Source organism: Aedes albopictus, chromosome 2 (genome assembly GCF_035046485.1).
Source record: "Aedes albopictus strain Foshan chromosome 2, AalbF5, whole genome shotgun sequence".
NCBI lineage: Eukaryota > Metazoa > Arthropoda > Insecta > Diptera > Culicidae > Aedes > Aedes albopictus.
This window is the reverse complement of record NC_085137.1, coordinates 37,951,193-37,973,177: the sequence shown is the minus strand read 5'-3', so window position 1 is coordinate 37,973,177 and position 21,985 is coordinate 37,951,193. Positions and strand designations below refer to the sequence as shown.

Genomic DNA, 21,985 nt, shown 5'->3' with positions numbered 1-21,985 from the left:
TAACACAGCATGTGGAGCAATTCGTCCTTAAACTTAAGAATCTATTTTTGAGTAATTACTCTCAAGATTTAAAACCATAACCTGTTGTAATTGGAACAGTCGAATGCTTGTTAAAGTATAATATTCTAGAAAACTTCTGGAAGAAAAACCTGCAATAAATGAAACCTGAAAGTTATCTCTGGCGATGATGAAGCAGTCGTTAGTAGCGCATAATCCTTGCAGAAAACCTAAGGAATTTCTTAAGAGATGGCTTGGTGAATCCTAACAGAAATTTGAAGAGGAGTTTCTTGAGAATTTTCTGGGAGATTTCCTGGAGCAGTACCTGATAACATCCTCATGTATGGAGATGTCCAAGATTGTTAAAAAAAACTTGATGGAATTCTTCGAGATTAAATTCCTGTTGATATTCCTAGTCGAATATCTGAATATATTCCTGAAGGAATTCCTGGAGATCTCTATGGTGAAGTTCCTAAAGATTTTTTTCCTACATTTTTCTGACGAACTTTACGAAGGAAAGCCTAGATCTAGATGTTATCCTTAAAAATATATTATGGACGGACTACTAAGGGAATCCATAGATCAGTTTATAGATTTTATATTTTTTTCGGAAATATCGTAGGGTAATCAATATTATTTAAAGAACTGAATTCATCCTTGCTGATATCTATGAATATAGTTGTTTTTTTTCTGGAGAATTTCCTGCAATGATATCTTAAATATCTTCTGTAAGAATAGTTCAAGTCGTTTGATTAGATAGATTCTGGAAGAAGCTAGAATTTCCAAATGAATTCTCGGAAAAATTATTGGGGGAATGCTCCAAGAAATTTGAGACTAATTCTTTAAGCATTTTTGGAAGATTTCCACAAGGTTTTCTAAAAGCATTTAGGTGTAATTCTTCAATACGGTTAACTGAGATAATTGATCAGCGGGTTCAAATTGATCATTCGTGACTAAATTTTATTTTTATACTAGGGTCTTGTACCATTTGGGCAGGTTTACCTATTTTGGGCACTTGCCGCTATAACTAAGTTAATTTCAATCAGATTGATTTGAAATTTTGTATAGAGTTAGGCACGCGCAGTATCTAACTCTGTACAAAAATTCAAAACAATCGGTTTGAAATTGACTTAGTTACAGCCGCAAGTGCCCGAAAAGGTACACCTGCCCAAATGGTACAATACCCTATTACACGTCGTTATGATTATGTGGTTCTTCAAATTGGTTTCTTTGATAGGGATGCTAACATAAGGCTGAATTTCAAAAGGCTGAAAAATATTTTTAGGATAGAAATTGCTTGCAGTGTTGGGAATATTCACTTTCAAAGAGTTATACACTGAAGTTTTTTTTTACGACGGTAATGGTCCCGCGTAAAAAAAAACCGCGTTATTTCAAGACCCGTCGTAAAAAAACCGCGTTATTTCAAGACCCGTCGTAAAAAAAACCGCGTTATTTCAAAAAACGTCGTAAAAAAAGTCAAGTCACGTTAGATGTGGTGCTGACTATTTTACGCGTGTTTTTGAAAAAACACGGATATTTTTTACGATGGTTTTTGAAATAACGCGGTTTTTTTTTTACGACGGGTCTTGAAATAATGCGGTTTTTTTTAGGACGGACCGCGTAAAAAAAAAACCGCGTAAAAAAACCGCGTAAAAAAAAACCGCGTAAAAAAAGCTTCAGTATACTCGCTTGTTACTACCTATCTCAGTTCAGAAATATGCTAGCATATGATGGACATTGTTGTTTCATCTAAAAAATTGCCGAATGAAGTAAAAGGGGTTGGGATGCTAACATAAGGCTGAATCCACAAAAGGCTGAACACAAAAGGCTGAAAGTAACATAAGGCTGAATTTCAAAAGGCTGAATGCACAAAAGGCTGAATTTGCGAAAATGCAGGAAAGGAGTTATAGAACTTCTTCTTCTTCTGCTTTTTTACGGCGTAACGTCCCATCTGAGACAAAGCCTGTTTCTCAGCTTCTATACGCATTTCTACAGTTATTAATTGAGAGCCCTCTGCCAATAACCACTTTGCATTTGTATATCGTGTGACAGGTAAGAAGATACTTTATGCTCGCGGTAGTCAAGGAATTTTCCATTACAAAATGTTCCTGGTCCGAGCGAGAATCGAACCTGTCACTCTCAGCATAACTACCCGTTCGCTTACCACATCGGCTACATATATGAGCCCTAGTTATAGACTGTGCTTAGTGAAGAGGCTAATGATGCATACCAATGAACATAAAAAATGACTGATGATATTTCAATCGGAGATTTTTCCTTCTTTGAACATGAGCTATTCCAGTCATGTGAGCCTAAGGGCAACACTAACATCACAGATAAACATACACAACACTCTAATTATTCATATCGTACACTGATATAATGATCTTTATAAAAATTTGCTAGTTGGCCGACCACTCAGCCCTGACACTTGCATTGGTTTAGCTTGAGTTTGACATTTGACGCACACTACCGCTCATTGGTTGATGGTTCATTGGACGAACATGCTTCCGTTACTATGTTCGAACTCGGAGAGCGTTAGGACTGTTTTTCCGCGCTAAAGTATGAATTATTGATCGCCTACATAACTATGGCAGTATTTCTTCAAAGAATAGCATATATTTAAAAAAAGGAAAAATCTCTGATCACATTGTTGGCAGCTGTAATGGCAACCAATCTCCATAACAGCATGACTCGAAAGAATAGCTCATGCTCAAAGAAGGAAAAATCTCCGATTGAAATACCATCAGTCATTTTTTGTGTTAGTTGGTATGCATCATTAGCCTCTTCACTAAGCACATTCTATGACTAGGACTCATATATGTAGCCGATCTGGTTAGCAAACGGGTAGTCATGCTGAGGATGACGGGTTCGATTCTCCCTCGGGCCAGAAACATTTTGTAATGGAAAATTCCTTGACAACCGCGGGCATAAAGTATCTTCCTGCCTGTCACACGATATACAAATGCAAAGTGGTCATTGGCAGAGAAGGCTCTCAATTAATAACTGTTGAAATGCGTATAGAAGCTGAAAGCAGGCTTTGTTGCAGTTAGGACGTTACCCCAGAAAAAAAAGAAGAATAACTGTAACTATAATTCATTTCCAGCATTTTTGCAATTTCAGCCTTTTGTGCAATCAGCCTTTTGAAATTCAGCCTTATGTTACTTTCAGCCTTTTGTGTTCAGCCTTTTGTGTTCAGCCTTTTGTGCATTCAGCCTTTTGAAATTCAGCCTTATGTTAGCATCCCAGTAAAAGTTACACACGCATACTAAACTATGAGCGCCAAGTAGGTATAAATTACACTCACAGGTCTTAAACGATTTTGGTATGCGCGTGTGACTTTTACATGGCAAACTTCTAGATAAAACCCCAATGTTTCGGCCAGGATGTCTTGGCCACGATGTGCAGTTTATTTTGATGGGCACCAAACGGCGGAAAAGAAACACACTGATTCAAATTACTAAATTTTATTGAACCACAGAGTGGCAGTGATCCACTCGATGGTGATATGACAATACACACAAAATCCTTCAAACGCCGTTTTTTAAAAGCTCGTAACTGAGCTGAGATAATCACTTTTTGGGAGTGAGTATTCCTAACACTGCTAGCTTGTTCCAAAGGAAATTGTTCAGACAATAAACATAACCTTAAAACTGTTTGACGATTCTCAGATCATTTGACATATCACACACACGTATATTATGTAGACAAAAATACCTTTTTCCTTGCTCACCATGTTGCAGAGTTTTTCTTGCTCATATCAAACGACCTGAGAATTGTCAAAAATGTTCAAGGTTTAGTTTGTTGGTGCAATGAAGAATGTCTCGAAAGAAATTTCGAATATTCCTGGAGAAAAATTTGGAAGAATTCACGTGAGAACATCAAAAGAAAGCCTTGGGAAGATGAACTCTAGCTGAATAACTTCAAATACTGATGTACTAGAAGAACACTGGTGTTATAAGTGTCATAATATTGCCTAACATGCATTCTTCCTCGTAAAATTACTTTCTGAACCACTCTGAAGAGTGGGTGGAAAGGGTTCTGTATGCAGCCGACAGTTGTGATAAACTGTTTTTGTCGCTGTCGCCACCGTCGCGTCGTCCCGGACCTCCATCAAGCGTTTTTCCACGTGAGGATGTCGACGGCGTCGGGCGCGGCGCGGCGATGGACGGCAGGTGTACTGTGTATGTTCGGTTATCCGGAACATGGTGCCAGCCAGAAAAGTCTGCTCCTTCGATACCGGGGTGGTGCCATGACCCCTACGACTGTTGTAGTAGTAGCGTGTATGTGTAATCAAGTTTTATTTCACTTCCTGAATTTTCTGCCCGACGGACCACACACCGACGACGAACGCGACGGGACGAGACGAGAGAGTGAAGATTGAAATTGGTTGTTGTTGAACCGTGTTGATCCGAACTGGCAAAAGGATCGTATATTATTATTTTGGAAACAATGTTGCATCGTCGCAATGTCGATTGGTGTGCAGAGCAGAGCTGAGTGGAGTTGCACGACACAATTGGATCCACACTGGCTGCCGGGGACGATTTCCGATGAGCCAGAGGGAACCGGGACATCTGAATTGAAGTTGGATTGGCTGGATGGATTGCATGCCTTAAGCACCAGCCCCAACCGGTTGTTGTTGCATGACAGGTGCTTGTTTGCGCAAATTGGAAAAAGGATAATGTAACATTAATGAGTGCAGTGACCGGAAATTAACGGTGTTGTTTTACCATATGGGTTCTGAAGATTTTGGTGGACTGTTCGATTGCCGAATTTTATGCAGACCTAGAGCGTGTGGATAACCACAATCGTTTATTGTTGTTGCTGATAATTGTATGCTTTTTTGTTTAACCCCAGATAATAAGGATTCGCATAAGGATGCACGCATCGTATGTATTTTCGGTAGCTTTGTTCTTTCCGTCATGAGTTGTTTTCTGAAACCTGTCGAACTGAAGCATCGAAATTTTCCTTTAATTTTGGTCATATGAAACCCCTCATGAAGAAGAGAACAAAACTGCCGAAAATACCCAAAATCATCCTGTTTCGAATATTGGATACCAATTTAGGGGTCTGTAATAATTTTAGACACTTCGTTACTTACCATATTTTTCTGCATGCTTGTTTGCTCATAACTTGTTTCTACCAATCCGGTAGTTATTAATTGATTTTCGAAGCTTCACGACCTGCCTTTCCATCCTCCTCACGTGTTTCAATATTGATCCAAAACATTCATGAACCCAATCAACACTGATTGAATTTTGACAAAGCTCCGAAGTGTACCTACATCTGCCGACAAGCGACCACAACCCAGACGCACACAAATCAGCTAGTTTCCCAGAAACCCACCACGCTCCAGCTCCGTCGACGCGACAATAATTTGCCCATTTCCATCCATTCCGCGTACGAGCGCGAGCATGGATACCATGATAAAACCTATATGAAATCTGTGCACCCCGCAGAGGGTCCAAGTCCAGACTATGAGCAAACACCGGAGTACCCTCAAACCCAGCGCGTATATAACTAATTTATTCTAATTGCTTTTCCACGTGCGGAACACACCATCCATTGGGCTGTCACTCAAAACGGGGTATGTGTCAGAATCAGTTTCGCTGACCGCGCGTCCGTTATTCTGGCCGCCCGCGCTCGATACCTCGATACAAAAAGTGTGTTCTCTTCTCCATTCGATGGGGATAATGTTTAAACAAGTTCAGTTCCAACAAAATACATACAACGACAGTCAATGCGTGCGTTCAGGGTTGAGGGTTCGGGGGTCTGTTGGGATATGCAATTTTGCTAAACGTTGCAACAATTGTGTATCTGTGTGTACAATACGCAGCCACCCACACGCAATATTTGCAGTTGAATCAAAACCTTGTGGGATCTAGGGTTGTCTCTAAAATGGAATAACTTGGGATGAGCAAATAAGCCAAGCCTTGTTTGATTGAAAAACCACCAAAATATCCAAGTAAAATATCTATATTGTCAAATATTTACAGGTTTCGTTTGCTTTCTTCTGAGAAGACAAAAAAAACTTATTTAACCTCTGAATCGTTCTTCTTGATTAATTGGGATAGATGTTAAATAAGTCTACATAATAGGACATTGAGTATTTTCAATAGTTTTACGTTCCTTATCATAAGGGACCATCATTTATTATCAGGTATTAATCTCGATTAGTAACATTCAGCCTTTTAAAAATATGTTCAATTTGCACATAGCAGTATAAATACTAAGATCCTTTTGATCTCAATCAGTTGCGGGGCGATCGGCCATCTGCCGAGTTATGCAACAGCTTGAATTTATTTAGCCCTTTTTACATTCCTAAGGTGATTTGAAAAATTTAACATTTTTTTAATGAATGAAGACTTAAAGTTATTAGACCCTTTTCAAATATAATGCAAGATTTGTTCGTTACGTAATTTGTATATAACAACAAAAGATATTAACTGAGTTTAAAGCATTTTTATTTTCTTGCTCAAAAAATCTGGTTATAAAGCCGACAAAAACGAGAGAAGATTAAATTGGGAGAAGTGTTTCCCAAACTTAGTGGTATCGCTGAAGAAAAAAAATCGTCCCCTAACGAAGTTTTTTTTTATATTAAAGGTTGAATATAATAAGCTTAATTATTGCTTTAAAACTCATCTGCGTTATTTTCTCTTATATTCATTAGCTTTGTTAGTGCATTAACTTTCCACACATGAATGCGTGAACTCATGCTGTACTTAACCTGTGAACGACTGTTCATTAAGGTCTGATTTAACCAGCTTCATCGAGATATGAATTTTATCAATACTTGTAAGCTTCAATAGGGTAAAAGCTCCCTTAGTGGAGCTAGTACCAATAGTGCTGGTAGTGCCAATTTAGAACTATTTCGACCAAAAAGCATGCAAATGACATTTTTAATAGATGCATCATAACTAATTAATAATATTAATTCAGTTTTGTGTTCAGGATTTGCCGAAAAATCTAATTTTAACAATTATTTTCCTTAGATTTTTTGCTCCTTTGCACCTATAGTGGTGGTCAGTGAAGAGAATTGTCAGACAAAAGAGGAACAAAACAAGCAACAAAGAAGGTGCGACGATTACTCTTTATCCCTGCTGGTAACAGATAATGACATGATCTCGAAATTTTTTGTTGCAGACAAAACGGAAGCTGAATTTGTTGCGTACTTTTCAACTCGTGAATAATCAATTATTGCTAACCCAAAGTCGAAACTGTTTGATGATAGAGCTTCACCAGAGTTGCAGTGTTTACCGACTCGAAGTTACCGTTCGAAAATCGCAATGCAAGGCTTAAAAATCTCTAAGCTCGTGGTGTACGATGTTAATCCCATTATTTTCAAGTTGGGACAAACTTATGTCGCATGGGTTTGTTTGTCGCAACAAATACAGGTTGCGACATTGTCATTATTGTTGCGCGATGGTTGAATTTTGATTCACTGGTGGTGGTAGTGTTCCTATAGTGGTGGGTCCCGTAAGAATTCAATGGGATGCGCCACTATAGGAACCAATTTTAAATTTGACCTCCATAATAGGAACCGTGTACCTATAGTTGGTGCAAATGATTTATTAGCAAAAACTAAAATAAACAATAGTTTTTACATTTTTCCTAACAAATTTAAGTAAAAAACTACCGATTAACGTTTTCAGACTTTTTATTTTGTGGTAATATTAATTTTATTCAATTATTATACTACAAGCATCTACTAATAGCACCACTATTGGTACATTTACCCTATAGCTGTTTGACCGTATTTTTAATCTAGTGAAAAAATCGAAAATTATTACAAAAATATATATTTTATGGCAACTACAACGCAAGATTATAACGCCGGTAGATTTTTCCAATGATAAATATTTCACAAAGATCCTGTACGTTGATCCAATTTACACAGCCTCATATAAATGTTTAATTCGTCAACATCAGCATAAACAAATTCAAATTATTTCCTTGAAACACAAACAAATTGTTTCAAGCAGGGAAGTGCCAAGTTCTACACCGCACTTCAAATATTGAGATTTTTACAAAATTCATTGGAGGCGTTCTAAAAATGTGAAATTTTTGTTGAAATCCTTGAAAAAAATTACCGTAATCTGGGGCAAATTGATCACTTTTCCTCTATTCTTTTCAATAAAATCAGGTACAATGCATATAATTCCAAACACATATTTTTGAAACACTTTGAAGGTCCACTCAGACAAGTTCCGTGTACGAAATTCTTACAAGAAACTTCTACCTTTTTTAAAAAATGTTTAAAATACCATATTTGAAATGTTTTTATCCGGGGTGAAGTTTATCAACCAATGACATAATATTCTAAGATTGGAAAATTATTGAACAAATTAAATTTGATGATGCTGAATCTGAATCTGTTTTTGAAATCCTCACAACTCAGGTATCAGTAGGTCGGCTCCAGAGGCACGTTGCTGATACATAGTGCACATTTTTTTCACGGAATACTAGTGATTGTGGGCATGTGTTAAAATATGAATGTAGAAAAAAAAAAAACAATTTATCCACCTAGCGGTGATGGCGCCTTTCTCGTGCCTTCGAAAACCCATTTCAACAAATTCAAGTGACATGTTGATGAATATCGCACTTTCATACGTCACCATTTTTAGACTACAGACTTCTTCCCCATAAGCCCATTTTAGATGATTTTAGCGCCCAAAACTCAATTAAACAGCCACAACCATAAATTTTGAGACGCCATCTCTAATATTCTGGTCGCCAACGGCTCAACGGTTGTCTTCCCCATACCAAATATATCCATATCGAATAGTTTTAGACCCTAAAACTCCATTAAACAGCCGCCATCTTGAATGTTGAGCCGCCATCTTAAATTTTCGACCGCCATCTTGGATATTCTGGTTGCCATTTTAGGAGTCCAGGCATCTTCCCCATACCAAATATACCCATAGTGCATGATTATAGAGTCTAAAATACATTGAATAGCCGCCATATTGAATTTGCAGTCGCCATCTTGGGTTTAAGACTGCCATCTTGGATATTTTGGTTGCCATGTTTGGACTCCGGAAATCTTACTCATGCCTCATTATATATTTATATTGGATGGTTTTAAAGCCTAAAACTCTATTAAACAGTCACCATCTTGAATTTTGAGCCATCATATTGGATTTTAGACCGCCATCTTGGATATTCTGGTCACGATTTTTGGAGTCTAGACTTCTTCCCTTGCTTTTTGCCCATAACAAATATACTCATATTGAATGGTTTAGGTCATAAAACTCCATTAAACAGTCGCCATCTTACATTTTGAGACGCCATCTTGGATATTTTGGTCATCATCTTGGATATTTTAATCGTAATTTTTGGACTCCAGACATCTTCCCCATACCGAATATACCCATATTGCATGGTTGAAGAGCCTAAAAGTCTATTAAACATCCGTCATCTTGAATTTGAAGCCGCCATCTTGGATATTTTGATCACCATCTTGGATATTTTAATCGTCATTTTTGGACTCCAGACACCTTCCCCATACCAAATATACACATATTGCATGCTTGAAGAGCCTAAAAGTCCATTAAACAACCGCCATCTTGGATTTTAGATCGCCATCTTGGATATTATTGACGTCATTTTTAAAGTTCAGACTTCTTCTTCATACCAAATATACCCATTTGCATGGTTATAAAGCCTAAAACACCATTAAACAGTCGCCATCTTTGGAGCCGCTATCTTGAATATTCGGCCGCCATCTTGAATTTTGGGCCGACATCGTGGAGTTTCAGGTCTCCAGTGTTGATTTCTGCACAAAATTCGTCAATCATGCTAAATGTAACAAAAATCGCCACAGTTTGATGTGTTTGCATGATAAGGCCAGTTATACCGGTGCTGGTCCGGATCACTGAAATGGTCGTAACTCCGGAACGCCTTGAACGATCTGGATCATTTTCAATAGCAAACAATGCGGTAAAACTCCGGTTTGAATCGAGCTATAATCTAAAAAATTGGAAGTGCCTTAAAAGTGAGTGAACTTTTTTTGCGTACAGGCATACATACACACATACACACATACAAACACACATACAAACATCATCTCAATTCGTCGAACTGAGTTGATTGGTATATGTGACTTGACCCTCCGAGCCTTCTATCGAAAATTCGTTTTTTGAGTGAACATATAGCCTTTCAGTACACTTCGTTTTACGAGAAATCCAAAAAGAAGTGGTTGTCACCCAAATGCGCAATGTTTGGCACTGCGCAAAGTTTGGTTCCTACACGGCACATGAAAATTTCATATAATCGTACACTTTCAAGCTGGCATTTTCAAGAATGACCAAAATGCACAACTACACAAAACAAATAGGTTAGATACGAAAAATACAGCAACTCTTTTGATGAGTATAAGATGTTGAAGATGAGGTTCAGTTCACCATAGGTGGATGAAATCATGTTTTTAATCTTCACCTTTCATTTGATTGAAAGGAAAATCTTAGATAGATGTTACCCCTGTGATTCTTTCTCGGATCCCGGCAGGAACTTCTTCAAGGTTATCTTTACGGAATTTCATGGTAACATTTTAGGTAATCTTTTGGGATTATCCAAGACCTTTTTCTGGTAGTATCCCTAGTATCCCTAGGGTTATATCTAGAAGAATTTCACTAGGACTAGGTTATTTCTTAGTGTTCGTTTAAAACATCCAATAGTTACTATGTCCATTCCCTTAGAAATTCCATCGAGAATTCTTTCACGCGTTTCTTCTGAGATTCCTCCATCAATAGGATTCTTTAAAGCAATCTCTAACAGTCCCTCCAGAACTTCTTCCTGGGATTCCTCTAGAAGTTTTTTTTAGTTCCATCAGAAGTTCCTTCTGGAAATCCTTCTAGATCTCATGTAACAATGACTCCAAGAGTTTTTTTCTGAGATTAATGCAGAAGTTTCTTGTTAAATTCTATCCATGACTTCGTTCTAGGATTCAACTACATTCATTCCAAGTGATAGCCTTAGATGGAGTTTCTAAAGGCCTCAACCGATGAAGTTTTCAAAGGAATCTGCTGAAAGAGATTTTGGGAAATTCTCTGAAGTTGATTATTCAGATCAATGAGCTTTAGATGAACTGTCATTATGCATACTTCTGGTAATACACATTTTTCTTAATTTAAAATTATAACTACTTAAGCGATCTCCTAGGTCTCAGAATTAGTTACAAATAGATCGACATTCCAAACTAAAAATATAACAGATGGAACTTTTTTGTGTGGTAGTAAAATCGAATTTTCTTGGTGAAGCAGTTGTTCCGGAACATGAAGTAAACATAAAAAGTTGCCTTTTCAAACCATTCTTGATTTCTATTCACTAACTTTTCACAAAACTATCCCGTTTTTTAGCATTTAACGTTTTTTGCATTTTTCCATACGATTTGACAGTTCTTGACTACCATGCTTCCGTGAGCTTGAGGCGAGAATTTGAGAAAGTTGAAAACCGAGAGTAGCACAGATGATGCATTGAATACAAACGATGGTGTCGCCGCCGGACTGTCAGCGCTGGAAACTAGATGCTGTAAAAGTTCTTGTATGCAATTTTCACTGCAGGCGCCAACTGAGAGCAATCAATAAATATGTAAACAGCAATCATTCGATTGTTTCTCCCATCTTACCAGTTTTATACCAGGTTTTATCTAACCAGTACGTATCTGAAGCTTAAAAGTTCAAAAATAGAAAACTAGAATTAAAGAACATTTTTGTAGAGCAGGGGTTTTCAGACTTTTTGAATCGTGGTGCACTTTTTGAAAATAAATCGCTCCGCGGTGCACATATTTATTATTGTTAAAAAAAGCAACTTGTAAAAAAAACTCGTATTTCAGGTGCATACACTCGTCGTTAACATTTTTTTTCCACACTGACTTTTTCATTATTTATCGGAGCATAGTGAAGTGGCACAGCTATTCGATCGACTTGGAATATTTCTTGCTAAGAATATTTCTAAAAAATCAATCCATATCTTTATAAAGACTGAGTGAAGTCCAGAAAAGTTTCCCACTAAAATTCCTTCAAGGAATCAAAATGAGAACCTCGGATTTTGATGACCCCTGTATAATCTTTAATACACGTTTTCCCAAGACTTTAACAGGATATCTGAAAAATTCCTTGCAAGACACTTGGAAGTTTCATTTTAAGAACTTTGGCATATTATTGCCAAGATTTTAGATAAATTCACTCCAAGCGATCTTGTCAATTCCTTTGAAATTCATAAAAACGTTATCAATAGATTTCCAGGTCAACCGATTTTTGGAGCAGTGAAAGATTCCTTCTCTGGTATTAGGCAAAGACTCAGAAATATTAGTAAAACTTCTTCTGAGTTATTTAACGAATTCATTGAAAATTCCTTGTAGGGTGCTTGTGAATATCCATTACGAGTTCGTGGAAAAATATGAAACGTATGAGGAGAGTTTTTGTAGACTTGTTCCATGATACTTCGCGAATATCTGTCAGGGTTTTTGATGGATTCAGGCCGGCGTGGGAATAAATTTACTCTCAATTCTTTGGAACACCTTTCAATAGTTTAGCCATGGACCTCTTATTCTAATGATTTCGAAGTACTTTTTATTAAACAGGTAATCAATTTGAATATGCAAGAATTTTCTGAAGTATCGCGGTGCACTTGTCATGACTGTGAGGTGCACCAAGTGCAGCGCGGTGCGCGATCTGAAAACCCCTGTAGAGAATTTGAGTTTGCTTCGAGCTAATAGAATTTAATTTTATTCCGAAAGTTATTGGGATCCTTTTCTTACGTAGCCCATACTGTCTAGGTCATCACAGATACTCAGGAATATTGCCTTGAAACTAATTTATATCTGTAGATACCCAAAGTTGTTTGCATGCAAATATGTCGTCCATCTACAGTTATCTGAAGCCAAGGCATGACTTCAGTTCAGGTCCGTGCACAGAAGTGGCGCCAAAGGAGGGGTTTTTACCAATTTTGGCGAGGGCGCCTAGTGTATGAAGCATCGGTAATGGGGGGGGGGGGGGATTTAATATTGGTTTCTGGACTAGCACAAGCTTTTCGTGTGCAAATAACTCTAGTTGTTGTTTATCTACAGGTTTCTGAAGTCCAGGCGTTACTTCAGTCAGATCCTCTAATATCCTCAATATGCAATATAATATTGGGTTATCCAAAGAATTATCAACAGTGGTAAAAAGATCACGGACAACTTTTTTATTTGTTGCAAAAAAACTGTTGTAACCACCCTGAAAATCACTCTACCCATCCAGGATTAATTCACACAGCTGCGTTCATCCTACTCTACCACCCAAAACCAACCTTTTTCAACAGCAGGCTCACCGCCGGAAATTAGTCTTCGATGTTATTATAGCAGCACTACTGCAGATCCACCTCGCTTCGCTGTCGTCAATCATCAGCGTGTCCGTTTTTCGAGTTGTAGTAACTAGCTGGCGTTGTATTAATTTTAGTCGGTAATTGAATTAACTACGGCACGGCGTAACGAACCATCCGACGACTACACAGCAGTCACTCAGTCAGTATACCTAGAGTGGCAACACTGGGATTCGCAATTGGCTGGGTTCGTTGATTGAAATCGGGGTCGCACAAGGGCTTGCCATTACTTTGCCTACTCTCCAGCCAGCTCTACTAGTGTTGTTCGGGGGGACTATAACGCTATCGCAATTGATGCTAACCCCCTCTTTTTCGTTTCTCCCATTTCTCGTTTCAGAACGTCCCCTCAACGAATACATATCCCACTACGAAACACTCAGCTACGACCACAAACATCTGCATGCTAGTCACAGTAGGGCGAAACGATCGGTCACCAAAGATCACCATGTATATCTTAGGTTTAAGGCGCACGGAAGAGATTTTAACATTAGGCTAAGACGAGATCTCAGTACATTTAGCGATAAGTTAGAAGTGAGTATGAGTAGTTCTCTTGGATCCAAGTCACAGATGATCTCACAATCTATCGTTCTCTTCACCCAGATTCACACCGAAAGCGGTCCAATTCAGGCGGACACCTCGCACCTCTACCACGGGGAACTGCTGGGGGATCCGGACAGTCACGTGTTCGGCTCGATCATCGACGGGGTGTTCGAGGGCAAGGTGATAAGCTCGCGGGACAGCTACTTTGTCGAGCGGGCGAAGCACTACTTCCGGAACAGTTCGCATCCGGATACGCACCCGCTGCATCACGGGGTGGACGGGCACGCGGAACCGTTCCACTCGGTCATCTACAACGAGAGGCACGTGGATGATCCGTACCGGGAGCGGAGGAAAGGTGAGTGCGATTTTTATAAACCATGAAATTCGTTGGAAATGTATTTAGAAAGTCAAATTTTATGTCTAATTGAATATAGAATTCATTCCTTTTGTTCCCGTAGTTGCACTGAGATGCCTTTAGATAGGGTTTTATCTGATTCCCGTCAGATAAAAACCGAAATCTGAAGTCACTGAAATTTTTTTCTGTGATTTTGAAATACGATGATTCGTATGCAGAAAATTCACGCACATTCGACGGCATCCTCCCTAGACGAAGAGAACTTATTGTTTACATTTTACCGACGGAAAATGAAAGTGATTTATTTATGATCGAGTTTATTCTTGCACCTCGCCTACCGCCTCAAGGCAAAATTTTATATCAAATTCTATTTTATAAATTAGCTTCCATGTCACAAAATAAATATTGTAAAAGAACTACATACAATTATTTTTAAAATCATAAGATTGTATAAGTAATTGTCCCTCGAATTCTGTTTCCGTCTAGTCCACGTCTATTTCGGGCACAACTTGAACTCAATTCCTGGCACAAAGATGGTCAAACATTATGATTTGACCGTAGGTGTTTATTCAAAAAGTAGGTCAAATTATTCGAAATCCAAATCAAATTTCGTGTCCAAAGGACGATTTTGCAGAAAGTTTTAAATTGAGATGGATGTAGCTTAGAAAAAACGACCAAAATATATAAATTATTATTTTTGCCCAGTGGATCATAATCACAGCGCAACGTGCAACGAAGAAATCTGTTTCTGTGATTTTGAAATACGATGATTCGTATGCAGAAAATTTACGCACATTCGACTGCACCCTCCCTAGACGAAGAGAACTTATTGTTTACATTTTACCGATGAAAAATGAAAATGATTTATTTAATTAATTGGGCAGCTTTTGCTGCATTCTGCAGCATTGAAATCCAGCTTTGAAGTGCCACAAAGCTTTTGTAGGGTGTGAATTAAAGGTTGGTTCAACAAATGAATCTGGCGAAGTGAAAATTTAACGGTGGTGAAAAACAATTCGGTTAACTGCTGCTTCGATGCGGTTGAAGATGATATCTACGTGAAATTTTACTTAGTTTTTCGATTACTAGTACTATGGGGACTAGTCTAGATCTTTTTCCTTCCATCTGATAAGCCATTTGGCAAAGAAAAGTTGGAATACCTATAATACGTGTAATTTCCGCCTGATATGACGGAAATTAGCGCATATGACGAAATAGATATCTAGCCTATTCAAAACAAAATTAAACATGTTTCTGGAAATTACTGGAAATATCTCCATGTAAGGCGATTATTTTCTTAATTTAGTAAACTTTCCTTCTGAACAATCATAGCTCAAGAGTTCTTGTTATTGTCCAACCTTACACTTAATTTTCTTAATACACTGAACATCCACAACTGGACCCCCTTACTCGAGATTGACCGAAGCTCATTATTTTCGTTTTTCCGCACAAGCTGGCTCGAATTGTAATGATGGCTTGGTAGGTTCGCTCGCTCGTTGAACGATGGATGATGTGGAAGCAATCGATAATAATTGCCTTTAATCACCTTTACTTTCAATTTCTTTTGGACTAAGTCCAGTGCCGGTCGGTTGTTATGCAGCCCGCTGATGGCGTATAGTTCGTGAAATTACCCCAACTATGCTCTACTAGAGCGATTCCAAGCAACATCATCAAAATTAAGGAAAATTTTTAATTCATGATTTTCTATTGAACTGAAACTTTGCACAGTTTTTCAGTTCCATCTAAATCGCCATTTTTCGATATCAAATTTTTATTTAGAGCCACGACTAACTTTTCAAAAGGGTGTATGTGAAAATGGTTCAAAAATATTCAAAAATATGCACAACAAAAACGGATTGTTCGATTGTTATGAATTTTTCAGCAAAGTTAGATAGCTAAATGGTGATTTCTAAGAAAATATACACTGTGAAAAAAAATCTATTTTATCATTGAAAAACATCATTTTTGTCACAAAAACTCAAATATCTCAAAACCCTATCTTTTTACCAACTTGAATTTTTTAGGGAAAACGGTCCATTGTATTAGCAATCTACCATAAAAATTTGGTGATGGTAAACTAATAAACAAAAAAGTTATAACATTTCAAAAATTTCACAATTTTTACATTTAGTAAAAAAAATTTTTCTGTGTAAATTATTTCGGCCGGGAATCGCGATTTGATGCGGATTTTATTGTTCAGCAAAGTTAGATAACTAAATGGCGATTCCTAAGAAAATATACACTGTGAAAAAAATCTTTTTTAACATAAAAAAATATCATTTTTGTCACAAAAACTCAAATATCTCAAAACCCTATCTTTTTACCAACGTAATTTTTTAGAGAAAACGGTCCATTGTATTAGCAATCTACCATGAAAATAAACAAAAAAGTTATGACAATTCAAACATTTCACAATTTTCACGTTTAGTAATAATTTTTTTTAGTGTAAATTATTTCGGCCGGAAATTGAAGTTTGATGCTGATTTTATTGTTAATGGCCTTGCGTGAGTAAAACAAGTTGTTTTTATTATATATTATATATACATATAATATAATATACTATGTACCGTAATGTTCCGATTTTATCACGCCCTCCGCGCATTAGTCGTTTATTCATTAATTTGCTGTTACATTTGAGGACAAGTGTTTTCCCTCTTCTTCAAGATGAATGTTGAAAGCGTGTTTTGCAACGTTAAAAATATTGAAATGGGTATAGATGTTGAAGAATATTACAGGGCATTTTTGAAAAGGGGCGTAATTAAATTGTTTAAACAGATGTCGCTGATGGCAATTTCTCAGTTGTTGTCGTTTTCGAACTTCCTGCGCCCTGCTTTACCGATGATATACAGATGGCTCGTTTGTCAAATTCTAGACGGCAGGACGTGCAAATGCGTAATTTTGTACACAATGTGGACATTTGGGCATAACCAGTCTCTTTCAGTTTATCTATGGTGCTTTCGTCGAGATTTCGTAACTCTTTTGAACATTTTTTTTCATCAAACGGTCTACAAGAGAGCGTTGAGTTGAAGACCTTTGAGAAAGCGACTGTTCATCTTGTTCGTTAGATTATAATAAACAAAATCACTTATTAATTTTAACTTACTTGTTTGGTGTTGGTGGCTGAAGAAAAAAAATACTATACAATTTTTAATATTCATAGCGGTAGTATTTTTTTGTTTTTTTCGTGAGCATTGTCAGGTATGTATACAGACAAACAAACGTAACACTGGCGAAATTTTCATTGACCACGCCTTCAACGATCATTTTGAATCTTGGTTGTGGCTTTCATAACAAGAAGAGCGCCCATCGTTTTTCTTTGCGTTTGACGTTTCACACTAGCGCCTTCTGATGACGATATTGCACAACGCAGTGTTTCGTGAAACATTTCCACCAGGTGGTGATAGTGTGAACTGGGCGATGAATTTTCACTAAAATTGTTCTAGGCGTTTCGTCTGTTTGTCTGTGGTATGTACCTCTTATGCATTTGTTGTTGTTGAAGTTACTCGCATTCTTCCGATCATAAAGTCTGTTCTCTACACACTTAATTTTGATTACCGCACGGTGTGTCTGGTATAAGAAATTTATTACAAAAAAATAGGCATCGCTAATTTTTACGTTACGTGAAAGTTGACGCTACTAGCTTTCATTCAAGCCCAACATCGAAATATTCCATCGGGGGAACTTTTTCATACAAAAATTGGGTATGTTTGTTAAGTAGAAATAGGGATTAATTTGGAACCGTTCATTTTGTATGGGGAAAAACAGTATTCTGAAAAGTTGTTCGAGATCCCTCGGTGGATTTTTTTGAGGGACCGTGCAAATTAAAGCTGGAAGTCTCTATTTTTGAATAGCGAAAAATTTGGCGATGCCCAATTTTTTGTTATAAACCTTTCCCATACACACGCCGTGTACCGAGTTCGGTAATTTTTTGACGAGATTAAAACTGCTGAGCACCGAACTCGTTCAGCAAAAATGCATTGTTTACCTTTTCCATACGATTTTGACAGTTGTTTTACTGAGCCTCAGTAAAATCGATTACCGAAACTACCGAGATCGTACTGCTGTTATAATCTCGTCAAAAAAGTACCGAACAGGCAATTCAGAAATAAGTGTGTAAGAGGGATTTTTTTTGCGGATAAACTAGACGTATACGCGTATAAAAAAACTTTTATTATACAGCTTTTGTCTTAAAAATAAATTCAATTCCATTTTTCTTATAATCAACAGCTTTTCAACACTATCAAGGGATTTTTTCACCAGTCACGTACAATAAAAAGTATGACAATCTCAATATTTTTGATCACAACACTGGATCGCGTCTAAGTTTCAAATAGATACTATAGTAATTACGAATAATCAAACTAAAGTATCATGAAAACAACTTGTTTAATTCAGGCGGTAGCCTTTACAATAAAATCAGCATCTATTACCGAAAATGCAAGAATATCGGAAAGAAACCCAAAAAGACTCCACTCGCATAAAAAGATGATCAGGGCTGATCGATAAATTAGCAACTCTCAAAATGCTTCATTTTCAAAATATTATATTCTACGCATCAGGCCTTATGACTACCCTACCTCATGTCCCTCGATCGGATGCTGCCGGTGTTCATCGGTCCGTACCGATGACGATTCGTTCATGGGGCCCCGTTTCGATGCGATGGATGGACGACGGTATTCAGAACGCGCAATTCGAGCGCTTTAGCTAGCGATGATACGCTTTCAGATCACCGGTTGGCAATCTATCTCCTTGCTTCATTTGCCCGCTGACAGGCACCAATCTCCTTACGATCACTCACGCTTTTGGCCGTTGTCAGCCAGTAACTCCGTGTCGGCTACAATCCCGGCTGCGCGTGAGGCCTATCACACTCTGCTGTGGACAACGGCGTTAGGTTGGTTTGACGACGACGAGGGCGACCAAGTTGGTACGGCGGTAACAGCATTCCCCGCTTCGTCGAACGATTACGCTGCACTGTGCTCGTCCGAGAGAGATCAGTGGACGGCGAACGATGCAATCTTCAGCGTGATGTGACGTGAGGGTGTGACGATCGATATAAAAGGCCCTCCGTAGAGAGCCTTTTGTGGGTGCTTTCTTGGCTGATCGTGGCGAGGTGCGAGGTGGCGATTTCTACGATCGTTGCCTTCAATCGTTGCTGCTGTCTGGAGGGAGGAGAAATTTAATATTGTAGACTCCATGGAAATCATATTTGCGTGGATTTACCTCCGTCGTAGCCGAGTTTCTGCACTAGATAAAGTGTGGCGCAGTGGCAATGGCGACTTGCTCTCGTAGCTCTAATGACCTCTGGTTATCGGGACAGCCGGGTCTGTGGATGGCTAATAATTAACATCGGGCTTTACGAATGGCATTGGCCTTGATATTACCTTCCGTGGATTCCACAATGGCTCACCGACATCCGAAATTACCACTTAGGCCTATAATGGATCTTTTGTCGCCGAATGGTGTTAAACAGAACTGCACTTTTGCCGGTATTAAACAATGCGGCGACTACTTGGGAGGACAGCAGCAATCGAATGGCGGGTTTTCTACCTTCAGCGGATCGCTTTGTTCGATCGCTCGATCGTGAGAGCGCTGGATTGGGAGTATTGGTGTTGCCAGGTGTGAGATTTTCGAATCTGTGCTTTCGAGCGCAGGGTTGCCTCTCGTGCGTTTCAGCCAAATTAAGGCGATCTTGCGTACGGCCGAAAAGGTATCGTAATACAACTCCACGATACACGAAACGAAATTTTCGAGAACTAGGTTCTCGAAAATTTCGTTATGATTGCTCAAGCTTCTCCTTTTCCGTTTTGATGGTATACTTATGGTCGATAGAGGCTTATTTCTTATCCTAAGTATTACTGTTTCGACAAACAATTCCAGCATTGGACCACGAAGACAGTTTTTGGTTTGTAGGTAACATAAGGAATCTAAAACATACTCAAGAGGGTCTGCTTGCCTACACCGCATTTGGTGACAGATATTGCAAGACGTATTACGGAACCATAGTAACCACTACGGAGAAAATGATCTTATTGCTAGCTTATATCTAGTTTGCCTCTATCGCCTGAGTATTGGGCGGATTATGGCGTAGATAATACGTTGGGTGGGTAGTCTTAGGATTGGCCTTATATAAGTCCATGCGTATGATTCGAGAGCGCGTTTTCGAATGCGCTTATTTCGAGTGCGCTAGTTCTAGTTGCATTTATATGAGTAGTGCTATAATAGTTTTGAATCGTTTGACGTGATTCAAAATTTGCGAGGAGTTGACGGTAATAAGTGAGTGAGTTTCTTCTGGCGATCATGCCTTGAGTTATGCGTGACATGATAGTTCTTTGGTCTGAAGCTTCAGCGGATGTTCTCGTGCTCCAGTTAAAGTGAATTTGTCCTTGGTTGGTTGGTTGCGAAGCGGCGTGACGGATGTGCTTGATGATTCGGATTCAGGTTGTTAACGGCATTCAGGTCCATTCACGATATTCCTTGGTTCGAAGCTCTTGGTGGTGTTTCGCAGTCCAGTTACTGGATGACGAGGTTTCGTGGCATGTTTTTGGTCCTCTAGTCAATCCCGTAATAGTGTTTCTTCGGCGTATTGCTCATAGTCTACAGCTGCTGGGTTGCTGCGTACATAGCTGGATAACAGATTTCTTAGTCAGGTTTTATGTCCTTTGCGTGGTAGATTCCAGTTTTCGAAGTCTTGATATCTTCAAGTAGATAGTTGTTGCAGCCTTGTTGTTGACGAACGATACATGGATGGAATTTAGGTCCCAACTTCTTAGTTCGGTGATCCGCGGCTGATGACTGTTCGAAGGAACGCCGCCAGACAATGTCTCCTACAGCGAAGCTCCTGTTCCTTGCCCGAAGATTATACCGTTTCCTGCTGTTCTCATGCGCTGAATTGATCCGTGTTATGACGAACTGATGGATGTTCCGGATTGTCCTCCAGCGAGCTTCCTGTGCTTGTCTGGCATCCTGGCTTGAGTTCATGTTGGCTACTGGATAAGCGTCGGTGAAGATGATGTGATCTCGGCCAAAGTTGCAGAAGTACGGACTGCAACCTAACGTGTCATGTTTAGTTGTGTTAATCGCACATACGGCTTGCTGAAGGTGTTGATCCCAGTCTCTCTGATCTCCGTCCAGTAGAGATCGGATACACGTGATAAGTGTCCGATTTGTCCGCTCCGCTGCATTACACATCGGCGTATAGAAGGCAGTTTTCATGTGAATGATATTATAACGTTTTAGCAGTGACTGGAATATTTGGGAGATAAACTGAGAGCCTGAATCGGAAACAATAATCCTCGGAGTGGAGAATTTCAAGAATACGTAGTTCTCCAAGAACAGTACCATTTGTTGGGCGTTGGCAGCGCGAAAAGGCTCAGCAATCACAAATTTGGTAACCCAATCGACGATGACAAGTAGCACAGTGTTGCCTTTCTTAGATCTAGTCATCGGTCCAACCCAATCGATGGAGATCAGTTCCCATGGCAACTTCGCTGGCTTAGTGCTGCCCATGGTCGGCATGAGTGTGGTGTTTGATGCTTTGCTGGCCTTACAAACTTTGCAGGATTGGACGTATTTCTTTATGTCGATTGCCATTTTTGGCCAATAATGTTCCCGTTGAATCCGTTGGTGAGTACGTTCGTTTCCCAAGTGCGCGGCGGTGGGAATGTCGTGGAAGCGATGCATAATATCCTTTCTCTCTGATGCCGGAACAACTCTTTTCCAACGATGAGTTCTTCC

At 38.9% G+C, this 21,985-nt stretch overlaps 1 protein-coding gene across 8 annotated transcripts in view; it reads left to right on the top strand.

Moving 5' to 3' along the window:
* LOC109410817 (disintegrin and metalloproteinase domain-containing protein 10) overlaps window positions 1-21,985 on the top strand; it is a 301,283-nt gene that overhangs the window by 217,644 nt on the left and 61,654 nt on the right. For all 8 annotated transcript variants that reach the window (XR_009997373.1, XR_009997371.1, XM_062849478.1 and 5 more), the window contains 2 exons: window positions 13,697-13,890; window positions 13,960-14,254. Coding sequence is in view for 6 of the 8 variants with exons in the window: in XM_062849478.1 (XP_062705462.1) it covers window positions 13,697-13,890; window positions 13,960-14,254 (489 nt within the window). In the remaining 2 variants the exon portion in view is untranslated. The remainder of the gene's footprint in view (window positions 1-13,696; window positions 13,891-13,959; window positions 14,255-21,985) is intronic.